This window comes from Poecilia reticulata, linkage group LG9 (genome assembly GCF_000633615.1).
Source record: "Poecilia reticulata strain Guanapo linkage group LG9, Guppy_female_1.0+MT, whole genome shotgun sequence".
NCBI classification, from domain to species: domain Eukaryota; kingdom Metazoa; phylum Chordata; class Actinopteri; order Cyprinodontiformes; family Poeciliidae; genus Poecilia; species Poecilia reticulata.
In genome coordinates, this window is record NC_024339.1 from 11,602,035 (window position 1) to 11,615,555 (window position 13,521).

Here is a 13,521-nt window from a genome sequence, read left to right on the forward strand (position 1 = left end):
TGTACACTAGGCCATAGCAATTAAGAAGGCCAAACAATAAAATAAACTCAAAAAACTGAAACTGTACGAGTGTGTTAGTTTTAGGTGATGTATCAAAATCAACTGGCACAGTATCTGATAATACAGGTCCTTCTCAAAAAATTAGCATATTGTGATAAAGTTCATTATTTTCCATATTTTATTCCATATTTACGTATTTTATTGTTTTAATACTGATGAGTGTTGGGTCTTGCGTCTCTCAACTTTCTCTTCACAATATCCCACAGATTCTCTATGGGGTTCAGGTCAGGAGAGTYGGCWGGCCAATTGAGCACAGYAACACCATGGTCAGTAATACMAGTGGTTTTGGCACTGTGAGCAGGTGCCAGGTTGTGCTGAAAAATGAAATCTTCATCTCCACAAAGCTTTTCAGCAGATGGAGCATGAAGTGCTCCAAAATCTCCTGATAGCTGCTGCATTGACCCTGGCCTTGATAAAACACAGTAGACCAACACCAGCAGCTGACATGGCTCCCCAGACCATCACTGACTGTGCGTACTTGACACTGGACTTCTGGTCTTTTGGCATTTCCTTCTCCCCAGCCTTCCTCCAGACTCTGGCACCTTTCATTTCCGAATGACATTTGCTTTCATCCAAAAAAAGTACTTTGGACCACTGAGCAACAGTCCAGTGCTGCTTCTCTGTAGCCCAGGTCAGACGCTTCTTCCGCTGTTTCAACAGTGGCTTGACCTTTGACCTGGGGAATGCAGCACCTGTAGCCCATTTCCTGCACACGCCTGTGCACGGTGGCTCTGGATGTTTCTACTCCAGACTCAGTCCACTGCTTCCACAGGTCCCCCAAGGTCTGGAATCGGCCATTCTCCACAATCTTCCTCAGGGTCCGGTCACCTCTTCTCGTTGTGCAGCGTTTTCTGCCACACTTTTTCCTTCCCACTGAGGTGCCTTGATACAGCACTCTGGGAACAGCCTATTCGTTCAGAAATTTCTTTCTGTGTCTTACCCTCTTGCTTGAGGGCGTCAATGATGGCCTTCTGGACAGCAGTCAGGTCGGCAGTCTTACCCATGATTGTGGTTTTGAGTAATGAACCAGGCTGAGAGTTTTTAAACGCCTCAGGAATCTTTTGCAGGTGTTTAGAGTTACTTCGTTGATTCAGATGATGAGGTTAACTGCTCGTTCAGAAAACCTTTTCGTGATATGCAAATTTTTTGAGACAGGGATTTTGGGTTTTCATGAGCTGTATGCCAAATCATCAGTCTTAAAACAATAAAAGACCTGAAATATGGTGTGCAATGAATCTAAAATATATGACGGTTTAATTTTTATCATTACATCATGGAAAAAAATGAACTTTATCACAATATGCTCATTTTTTGAGAAGGACCTGTAATAAAAGTTGTGACATTTCTCTATCAGTTCTGTCTTGCTCAACACTTTACATTTGTTATGATAGCAAAGCATATATGTAATCAAGTCTAAGCAATTGTTATCAGCCTTATAATCAGTGCATGTTACAAGAGTGGCACACTGCCTCTGTGCTTTTTTGATGCAAAACAGAAGTGGTTGTTTGGTGCCATGTACAACCAGAACAACCCCATGAGGATCTCTATACTACATGTTTCTTATATAGTTGGTATCTTTAGGGTTTCCCACAAATTTGTTGAAATCTTTTTGGTTTTTTTTCTTTGTGGATCCAGTATGTCTTGTTTTGTGAGCTGAAGAGCTCAACAAACTGAAGTAAAAAAAATAGTGGTTTATATACTCTAAATAGACATCCCTGACAAACTGTGACAGGTTGAAAACATTTACTAATGGTTCTTTGACATAGTATTTCTCTCATTATTGTGGCATTTGGTAAATAGAACTGTGTTTGGTAATTCTAACAGATATGAAACAACATGTTTTTATTTAGATTAATCTTAAGACTGTGAGAAAAAAGCAGTTTATGCATGGGATAAAGTCTGGGCTTCCTCCCATTGACTTGAAATTTAACTGGGCCAATGAGCAAACAGAAGAAGTTGTGAACAATGACGTCAATTTTCTGTGCTGTTTTAGAATTGTAGTCTGCCTGTAGTTTTAAGAATGACAGCGGAGAAAGTCATTCAGTCTGTGTTGAACACACTTCCAAATATTGAATTAATATTAACATCAATAAAGTTTATTCTATTCTACTCTATTATTAGCCATCTCATTCTGCTCAGCACTTCCCTCTATGCACTGAGGGATGGTTGTTTACACAGTAGGCAATTTCAGAGAAGCATCATTTTTATGACTGATTTGTATTATAATGTAAACTTTGAGTTGGACTGATATCTTGATTGATGGTGGTTTCAAATTGTGGTTTTAATTTTCTGAGAACTAATATCTGCCTAAGATAAGAAAATCCCTTCAAACCAAGACTGAGTTTCAAACTCTGAAAATAGAAACTAATAAAACTGGTGTTTTCCATCAAACTTTAACTCATATGTGCCATATGCTGACTAAACCATTCCATTTCCTGTTTATACTTAACTTGCTCTCCAGAGAAAACCTGGATCTAGATGGCCTATGATTAGAAGCAAACTATCTTCATAATGAGAAATACAGAAGTGTGTGAGTCACTGGTGACACATGGGAGTCGGCCTCTTTAGGATGTGTTTGGCTCTGTGTTTGCGTGTGCGTGTATAGCCCTCCTATGCCAAAGACAATCTGTAAATTTGACATGGTCATTCCAGATAACCAACTGTTTATTTGCTTATGTGATGACCAACCTTCATGTGGAACACAATAAACAGGCCCTTCATCTCCGCTCTCAAAGGAAGAGAAGGACTCCTGGGAGGACCATGAGGAGCGGGAGGGCTGCTCGGCCACTGAGGGCGGCTCAATGAAGCTGCAGTTAAAGGTGTTCTCTGGGTCGTGGTGTGCTACTGAGAAGAGAAAACAAATGCAGAAGCCAAAAGGTCATTTCAAGAGTTTTGTTCTCTGTTACAAGAGTAACAGTCTGCCCCCACTCAGTGTCTAAGAAGTAAGAGGAAAATAGGTTTTAGTTAGCTCTGTGGAAAAGATGAACTTTTTAAGAGCGAATTCATTAATCTAGCAGCTTACCACTTTTTTATATTTGATAGTTAAAGGTTAACCAAAAGATTTATGAATTCTACTCAAAACATAATTGTAGGGATTTGAAAAGACATCCAGGACTATATCATTCTGAATCACTTTTAACCTTAGAATTAATTAGTTTTTCTTTTGTTGTTGTTTTGTCAAGACAGGTGCCAAAAATACTGATACATGCATTTCATTTTAATAGGTTAGGATATTGTAAAGATGTCTTAAATAGTCTGTGAAAAATCAATTAGGCAGCTGAATCCCATGCAAAATGATGCTAACATAGTTCTGAACAACATCAAGAAGATTCATCACATCGCACCAGAATCCCTGCAGAAGCTCTGTTTTGTAAAGGAATGCATTTTAAAATCCTTTTATTGGACTAACACACCAAATGATGTTGGGATTATGTGAGTTTCAGTGTTGCACATGAGTCTCAGGTGACGACTCAGGTCACCTGAGACCTGTTCACACGGTAGTATCAGGGCCAGGACCAAAGAAATGGACAACTCTTCTATTATTCTCCTTAGCTCTACAACAAACTCCTTGAAAAGTGGAGATTTGCAACAAAAAAAAGATGAATGCATTACATTTCATGTAATAAAGGTCGAACAGTGTTTTTCTCTGGTATTTTCAAATGTCTTAGCATTTTTTTTGTTTGAAATTTGCATTTTAAAGTTTATCTCCTTGAACTTTATGATGGAGTTTTACTATTATTACTGTTCTTTTTGATGTGGTGATGTAGCCATTCATTTTTCTGTAAAGCACATTGAATTATGTACATGAATAGTGATTAAACTTTTAAAAGCAGGCTCTGGGTAACTTTACTTAAGGGTTTTAAAAACTAATGTTATTTAATTTCTGTTATCCATTCCCTATTAAATAATTTGTCGTGTTCTAGAGCTGCAGTTTAAGATTGTTCTGTTTGAAACTATTCTCCTCTTTGATTAAAAGCAACGTAAGTCTTCTTCCAATGAATCTTTTTCTCCGTCTCAATGTAGGTCAAATCCTGTTTCCCTCTCCATGCCTCCCAGCCCCCATCAGTCACCACGGCGTTCTGCTGACCCTTCATTCTCAGGACAGCTGTGGTTTCTAACGCATACTTGGAGTCAGTCTTCCCATCTGGTGTGAACAGTTCAGCACAGACCAAAGCTGCTTTCCCCGTTAACTTAACATGAGCAACCACATCAGATGCTCCAGTTTACATACCCGATGACACATGGGTCCATCCATTTGTTTAAGCTTCAGATAAACTGACTGCAGACAGATTTACAAGACTTTACAACAAGTTTGTTCAGGGCTGAATTTTTGCACTTGAAGCATTTTTTTTCCAACTCTAGAGGACTTTATTTGATGGTGTTCGGACAGGAAAGCAGGTTGTGAGAGAAGGGGAGGACAACAGGGCTGCATCGAGGACAAGGCCTCTGAATATGGGTCACTCCTGCACTTCAAGTGTTTTAATTAGGAAAAAAAAAACGAACACAATGCGACTACAAATCATTTTAGAACTGCTGAGATCGTTTGCCCCTCAGTTATGATAATGTACATATATGTTTAATGAAAGTTTACACAACTTTAATATACCATTTTGTTTCCTCGTCACTGATAAACAAATTTTCTAAATTTTGTTAGGAAAGTTTATGCAAAGACACCAAGATCAATTTAATGAATCTTAAAATGAGGATTGAAACATGGGTGGAAGAAGACCTCATTAACTAGTTGGTACAGATTCAAGACCTTTTAAAATAAATTGTGCACTGCTCTTGCCATATTATGTGTTTTCCAAGTGCCTTTCATTTGTAAACTTCTTTTAGTTGGAAAATCTTAATCTTAACAATCTTAACAGTCTTAACGAGTTAATAAAGTTGAACTCTTAAAATCACTTTTCTCTCCATATTTTTTTCGACCAAAACGTGTTTCAACCTCTGAATTGAATCACAGAAATGCATCTATACTTTTTTCTATGTTCACAAGGGAATAATTGGGGCACTTAATTTGCAACACACTACTTGGAGTAAAAAGTTTCTCTAAACCACTAAATGCAATTTAAGAAAGATTTTCGTTAAAATTTGAGAAAATTGTTAAAAGAAAAAAGCTGCTTACAAGTTTAAAGCAAAGTTTAGTAACAAGTTGTTATAGATTCTGGAAGAAAAATAACCAGTTATATAATAAGACTTTTTATGAACTTCATTATTAAGAATGCTGAATGAATAATAAAGAAGAAAAATATCGACGGAGACAGGGAGAGTATCCTGTTTCCATTGTAAGATCAGCAACAGGGAGTCAGACAGAGACACAGTCACTGAGGAATGCAGAGTAGCTAATTTATGCAAAGACCTCAGCAATGCTAATAAACAAGCAAACACAGGCATCGTTAGATGTACGCAGTGCAGGACAACAACTGCCTCTGAAAGCTGCTGTCTTGAAACCGGAGGTTTCGTTGAGAACATTGCCTTGAAGATTCATCGCCACAGTGATCCCTCCCTGCATGAAGGCCTGCACACAACAGCGCATTATTGACCTATCCCAGCTGCACAGCACCAACACCGCAGCTGCTCTGTGGGGCCGAGGTTGTCAGGAAACAAGAACGGTGGGATACAGAGAGAAAAGTGCTTGAAACTTGACAAAGTTCTGCGGTGATTCTAATGCAACAGTAGTTACGGAAATAAACATGTTTGAGCCTTTAATGTTTAGTTTCAAGTTTTCAAAAATGCAGTTTAAAACAAAATACACTTAATGAGATCCAATACGTCTTTAGGAAGAAAACCTTGGATCACACCATTTTAAACTATTCGGCTTTACAGGGTGAGAACACTCCCGTCCACACACACACAAGCACATGCGCACACACACACACACACACGTAATTACATAGGCAACAGTTGCACTCTGACCTCTGCATTTACAAGTCAGTTTTTCTCTGAGCAAATTAAGATGAAACAACAGATGGTGAAGCTATTTGCACCGATTTACAAGAAACAATTTGGAACCAGAAGATGCAAGGAATGCCAGACAGACACAGAAAACGCAGGGTGTGGAGTAAATACGCTCAGAGTGGAATGCTAACCTTCAAGCAAACAGCCTCGGTTTGTCAAACAGATTTCTCTGAAGCTGGCAAAGCAAGGAGCAAATCTTCTCTGTTTCCTTTTGCTTGACCCCGTTATTCCTTCTTTAGTTTTGCCTTGGCACATTTATTGACACTGACCCCAGTGTGGATAAATCACAGCTCTGACATGCACTAAAGTAAGTTTGACCACTTCCTGTTTCCAGCCCCAATGGGCCCCTTCTGGAATGCATGTGTTCAGGACCGTCTAGCTCCTGAACACACTTTCACTAGCACAACACTAGCAGGACATTTTGAATTAACGGGACTTACTTTCTAAATGTTGCCAGATCACACTTCAGTGTGATCAGCTCGACAGAAAGCAGAGGAGAGCAAAACATGGAACAAAACACACCAAGAAAAAGAAGAAACATTGAATATTCTCAATAAGTAATACTTGATATGAAAGTTTTTGTTTTAGGATTTACAAGTGGTGGTTGATTATACTATAAACCTGACATTTCTGACTGTTGCCATTAAAATATTTTAATTTAATGTCTCCTTCATTCTCCTTCCATATTATGAAGGAGAATGTGATCCTTCATAATATGGAAGGTCACATTATCCATGTGATCCTGCAGTATATAGTATATTCATGCTGGTGAAAACTGTGTCTCTGCACTGTGATGGAATTCACATCGCAAGCAGAATTTAAATAAAGAAAAAAACATGCAGTAAAACAGCGAAGACACAGGCTTGGCAGTGAAGTGAAGCTATTTTGCCAAAGCAACATAAAATTACACTGATAGGTCTGTTGCTGTTTCTGGTTCCCCCTGCCTCCACTCCATCACACTATTGCACATTTGCCGTACATTTTATTGGTGTACAAACATGCATGAGAGCATCACAGCTTAAATGTTTTTTTTACTGCACACAGGCACCACGTTTTACAGAATATAAAAGTAGAATGGTACAGGAATGTCAAGGCAATTACTTAATAATTACATTAATCCTATGCAGACCCTCTGTATGAGTGAATGAAGATTCGTCCACCAGGGCATACTCATTGTCCACAGTGGCTCCAACTGAAAGCAGGCCAACCAACTTTCTGAATAATTTAGCTAACAATAATTCAACTTGGATTCATGTCGTGTTCTAGAACACGACATGACTTTGTGGACTTTGTGGACTGACGATCATCGTTTCATTTTCAGATGGTCTGGTAATACGTAAAAAAATATGAGACAATGACATCACACCAAAAGGGACTTTACTGTGTTGCCCACTGACAATCATTTAGCTGAAAAAAGGCTAATACACCTGACTTAACTTTATAGCAAAGATACATTTTGACGTACAGAAATTGTTGTGATAGCAAGGAAACACTGGGAGGTATAGTGCAGAAGTGGAGGGGGTAGGATCATTCTTTTTAAGTTTAAATAGTTTTAAAGCTACAGTGGACATGCTAAAAATGTCATAAGACAAATCATAAAACGTCTGTGATGAATGGTCAAGCATGTTTGTCGCAAAAATAAACGTTTACCCCTCTAAAATATTAAAATGCTGAAGCTTAAACATGTTTGGAAAACTGAACAATTAAGATAACAGCCTGTGCAAACAAGATTTGGTTAAAGTTTTTGATCAGAATAGGCTTTTCATTTTGAATTAGGCAATAGGACAAACCATAAATATGACAAACTGTTTGCAGAAGGGGGTTGAAAGATACCTCCTTTGACTACATTGAAAAAGACTGCGCTCACAGACACATCTGTCACACACACCACGAGACCTCCGCATGGAGCTGCAATGTCTAACCAAACAGTGTGGCCTTTGATAGAGCGTCACACACCAGCAGACGGGCCCCTGAACAACTACGTGCCATTATTAAACAATACAACCTCCTGCTCAGCGTAAGGAAAAGAGCATATTTTTTGGGTGGGTGTGGGGTGAATGAAAAGGGGCAAAGAAAATGAGAAGAAAAAAAGTTACATGATTAGGGTCGTAATAATCTGAACACATGGCATTTGAGAGTGCCAAGAATAATAAGGGTCTCTCAAACCAGTGCATTCCTTCTAAATGAAACCCCACATTCGCCTGCCAGCCACCATACACTTTTCAACTCTATTCATCATCTATGGAGCAGATGATGGTAGCGCTGAAGGAAAAAGTCTCACACTGACAGTCATTTATGGATGTCCTCCTCTGTGTTTTAGTAAACATTTGTAAAGTCAGGCCTACCTGTTTTAGGAATACAATTTATCCGCTAATAAGTTGAATACCATAACATACGGATTTTGGCAGAGATGTGCTGGGATATGAGGAGAAAAAAAGCTTTTGAGGCTTACCGACTACTTTGGGCAGTTTCTGTCGCCTCAATGGAATACGGGGAAGTTTAGTGCTGATTCGGCTGAATCGTCCGCACAAAATCCGCTTGGCTTTTTTGCTGTTGGTAGAGTTGTCTCAGTTAGCATTGAAAAGGGATGATGCCATGGAAATCTAAATGAATCATTGAAAACAGGCATTTTAAACCTGGCCCTTTGCCTCCTTGGAGGGCTCATGGACCAGCTTTTATCCATATGTCAATGTCAAATAAGAACACCCTTTATTATTATACCCCTTTATTTTTGTAACAACTGCGAGATAGATTATAAAAGACAAAGTTACTTTTTTTATTTTAATCAGAATTTCCAATCTATCACTCACTTGTGGTCGTCTTTGTCTTGACAGAGGCAGCAGCAGCACAGTAGAGAAAGTAGGGCAATCAGTAAAAAGGAGACCAAGGATCCAGCTGCGATCACACCCATCCGCTGGTTGGGCTCTGAAAGATAAAATGCTCTAAGTAAAGGGCGAGCCACACGTGTGCAGGAAATGCCAGCTTAAAAAAAAAACGACAGTCAAATTCAGTCCATTTTTATGACTTTCTGTAAAACTACATTCAACCTGAGCATGGGAACTAAGTCCAAGCACTTGTACGTGTAGGATTTGTATTAATGTGATGCCTTGGTGTTGCATAATTCCTCCCCAAAGACATGTAACCGCTTACCCCTCCATTGTAGATTTCCTGCAGCAACCTTCCTTCCTCCCCTCATCTTAAACGCTCATCGTTAAATGATTTATTAGCACCCCTCCCTCTCTCAAATAGGATACACCCCAAGTATAATAAGTACTGTATTTCACAAGCATGGACAGTGCATTGCACTTGCAAGGACAAATGAGAATTAGATGAGGAAAAGTTTCTTCAGTTAGGAGTTAACTGACTATCATAAATAATACTGAAGTGTGGGTGTGGCAGTTTGTAACTGCTGATTTTGAAAGAGGAGTTGTGCAAGAATGACAAGGTCTTATAATATCACTGACCAACCTGTCAACATCCATCTTTTCCTGTGGCCAAAAATTGCTGCGATCGTTGTGTGCTCTAACCCAATATGCTACATGCCTGTCTGAAAAAATGTCTTTCCAAGTCAACACCTTTTGCTTTCCTTTGTCTCAATTTCAGTTTCTCTATTTCTTTCCATCTTTCCATCCCCATTTCTTTCAGTTTTTCTTCCTTCTCTCCCTTGTCTCTACTCTAGCTGTGAAGAACAGAGCCAACAAACACAGCCATAAAAAGGACATCAACTTCAGTCTGGAAATGCAATCAAGGACCCTGAATCTCACCTCAGACCTGAATGGATGTATTTGTTACTATGAACGCAATAGACGGTTAATGCACTGGACTTCAGTCATTCTCGACACACTCTGTTGGTCTGGTGTCTAAAGAACACACTAATCAGCTGCTCTGATATGAACACATAGTCTCAGGGTGGACCCATTTCTGCCTTCAGAGTTACCTGAGTTATTTGTGGTGTAGATTCTAAATTTCTCTGAAATTTGGATCCATATTGACACCTTGGCATGATTTATTAGCTGCACCCCATGATGTCCTATTCTACTAAATTAAAAACGTGTTGTACTAAATTGAGATCTGGTGATTGAGGAGACTATTAAAGTACAATGAGTTTGCTACCATGTTTAATAAAACAGTCTGGGATGATTTGTGCTTTATGACTTGATGAAGTATCCCTCTAGAAGTAGCTATCAGAAGATGGGTAAACTTTGGTGTGCCCACATTTACTTCTCCCAGTGCAAAGTGAATTGCTATGACAGCTTGCTGAAAACTAGAGAAGGTAATGCCAGTCACTTTGACATCTCACAATGCTTGGTTTGTGTCATAATGTGACCGAACCTTCTGGTTTAACTGTGTGGTTCAGTTGAAGTAAATGCAATAGAGATTGAACTGCTGACATGTGTAGAGCATCATAGAGTCTTCAAAATATTTTTTTTTTTACAAACTGCAGTTAAAATTTGAACCTTGATAAATCAGTCAAGCTGCCGTGAGTTGCACAGAAGAGAAAGAAAAGCCGTATGCGGCTGGCAAGTCGCTCATTAGTCACTCCTGCCCTTACTAATGAGTCCATATGTTTTAGATATGGTAAGTTGTCTTTAGCATATTTACAAATATTAGGGTTGTAATAATATGAACATGTGGCATTTGAAAGCACCAAATGCCATGTGGCACTCTCTGCTGTGTGATTGACTTATATTTGTGTTAACAAGCATATATATTTCTAATATACTTCTAATATGATCATTTTTCCTCAGTTTTTTGATATGGGGATTTCTTTCAAAAGCACAATGATACCAGAGCCAAAATCAGCACATGCGTTTAATCTCAACAGTACTGCCATAAAAATGGATGTTCTTAGCATAGCTAAAGCAGTGGTATAATAAAAGTTCTCCAAAAATATTTGTCGAGTGCATTTTCTCTGACATCGTTGACCCTTTCTTTTACTTCAGTAAGTCCTTAAGCTTACATTTGTAGTTTATGAAGAACAGACTTTATAACATAAACACATCTCCATTATTATTGTGGTTTTAAGTATCTCTTAAATTGACTCCAGATGGATAGACCACTAGAGATTAAAAAAATCTCCCTGTTTTGTTAATAAAAATTCTATTTGGATGTGGATTGGAGGTGTAACTGCAGCAGAAAATGTTACCGTTGTCTAAACATTAAATTAAAATACTTTTTTTATCCAAATCTAAGGGTGGCAAAAAAACCAAAAAAATGTAACCAGGCCATTCCTGAAGAATACACTAATAAAAAAGGATGCATTTAAAAAATAATTTCTTACGGAGATGACAGGCACCAGACACAGGGTCACAGTTCTTGTCATTGCAGGAGCAGGTTTGGTTGCAGTTGACTCCATACTGGCCAGGCTGGCAGGTTTTATTGCAGCTTGAATGAGGAAGAGAAACGACAGCAATGCGTTAAATGTGTAAAAATTGAACAACATAGAAAGAAAGGCCAAGGAGGTCCCTCAAACACTAAAAAAAGAGTCTATTAATGTAAACTAAACTCTTCTGCTCCCAAGAAATACAACTGTGCTGCGAAAGTAAAATGAAAACGATCACATTTTTTCACTATAAAGCTGCCGAGGACATAAACATGCTTCCTTTTTACACTATGCACTGTCTTATAACTTACTAGATGCCATAAAAGCCTGGGTCACAAAGGCACTCTCCGGTGACAACATGACAGATGCCATTAAAACACTGACTGCAGTTGTTCTCACAGTTCTCGCCGTATGTGCCGTTGGGGCAGCGTACCTCACACCTATCACAAATAAGAAGAGTGACATCATTACTGTTAGTTTAAATTATACTGTTCAGATGGCCCAAATAGTAGAGCTATAAAATTACAAATAGGTAAAGAAAAGGTTTGGTGTTACCTGTCGCCAATCCAGCCAGGATTACAGTGAGAACATTTGCCATGAATGGGGTCACAGTGGTGACCGTCCTTACAAGAGGGACACACTTCCTGACAGTCTTCCCCAAAGAAGCCCTTGGAGCAGAGCTGATCACACCGTGTCCCGTTCCAGCCTCTGTCACAGGTGATGCACCGGCCCTCGGTCACCTTGCAGGGCTGCTGACCCTTGCAGTGTCCACACCTGACAGCATTCAGGAAAACAGAGGCATAATTATGGTATCAAAATCTCATTCTCATGTAAGTATTGAATGTTCAAAACAGTACTAGTCTTTAGAGATGCACAAAGAATTTGGAGATTTTTTTTTTTTTTAGTTTGACACTCCCAAAACGTAATTCAATTAAATTTAGTTTATTTATACAGAACAAAACAGGAATTCAGTTTATACTAATGAATTCATAATCAGCTCTGCTGGGTACTGGAGCATTTTTCCCCCTAATCAATTTGAACTTTTTAAGTTTTGGTTATTTCATTATTTAGTTTCATCTGTAAGAGCTTTGAAAAGTTTCAATTGGAATTTGGCCACTAATCTCTCATAGGTGTCTAATACATTTGATTGACATAAGGAACAGTGATATTATTTATTTTGAAAATTGTCTATTAAGATGCATTTGTACTTTATGAAGATCAGAGAAACAAACTAGAATGTTTTTTTTAAAGTATTTGTTTTAGTGTTTTTAATTATTGGATAATGTGAAAACCAGAATAAGCACTTTTCCATTATTGTTTCTCATCATGAATTGTTACAAACCACATTTTACACTAAAATCACAAAAACACACAACAATATGGATTCGAAATACAACATCTGTAAACTGATTCTTGTGTTTTAAAATGGTCCATTTTCTATCTGATAGATATTTTTCCCCCACCTGTTTCTGCAGTTTTGGCCATAAAACCCAGCAGGACAAGGTTCCCTGCAAAACTTCCCACGGTATCCTGGAGTGCAGGTGCATGAGCCGTCAGCCTTGTTGCACTTGCCGTGGATGCATTGGCACACTCGATCACATCGAGGACCCCACATCCTGTCTTTGCACTGGCAGCGTGTCGTGTACTGCTCGCACGGCGAGCCGTTGCAGTTGCACTGGTTTGCACAGTTCCTCCCCGTCCAGCCAGGATGGCACAGACATCGCCCCGTATTCACGTCGCAGACAGAATTTATGCTGCAGTAGCACATGTTATGGCAGTGTGGGCCCCACCACCCAGCGTGACAGGTACATTTTCCTGTGTCTTGGTCACAGTTGCCCTTTTGGCACTGACAAGCATTCTCGCAGTTGGGTCCCCAACGGTTGTGGTTGCAGGTGCACTTGCCGGTCAAATCGTCACACTGGCCATTAGGATAACAGTTGCATCTTCCCTTGCAGTCAGGGCCCCAGAACTGGGCAGGGCACTCTGTTAAAGCAAAGTGTAATCAGGGAATGTGAAAACTGTTATTGCATTAGGATGTTCACTAATGTAAGTTAAATCTTTGTAGATTCACACTGAAAAGAAAAATCCTAACATACAGATGTTTGCAAATGTATGTTACATTATTATGATAAACATAAATCTTTCACACACACACACACACACACAGAGAGAGAGAGAGA

General features: G+C 39.1%; 1 protein-coding gene across 1 annotated transcript in view; it reads right to left on the reverse strand.

Moving 5' to 3' along the window:
- The window catches only part of scarf2 (scavenger receptor class F, member 2), a 39,825-nt gene that overhangs the window by 4,863 nt on the left and 21,441 nt on the right, over window positions 1–13,521 (reverse strand). Inside the window, exons 11-17 of the mRNA XM_008419248.2 lie at window positions 12,805–13,324; window positions 11,897–12,115; window positions 11,653–11,781; window positions 11,300–11,403; window positions 8,829–8,943; window positions 8,471–8,568; window positions 2,749–2,904 (exon numbers count right to left, since the gene is read on the reverse strand). Coding sequence (XP_008417470.1) covers window positions 2,749–2,904; window positions 8,471–8,568; window positions 8,829–8,943; window positions 11,300–11,403; window positions 11,653–11,781; window positions 11,897–12,115; window positions 12,805–13,324 — 1,341 coding nt within the window. The remainder of the gene's footprint in view (window positions 1–2,748; window positions 2,905–8,470; window positions 8,569–8,828; window positions 8,944–11,299; window positions 11,404–11,652; window positions 11,782–11,896; window positions 12,116–12,804; window positions 13,325–13,521) is intronic.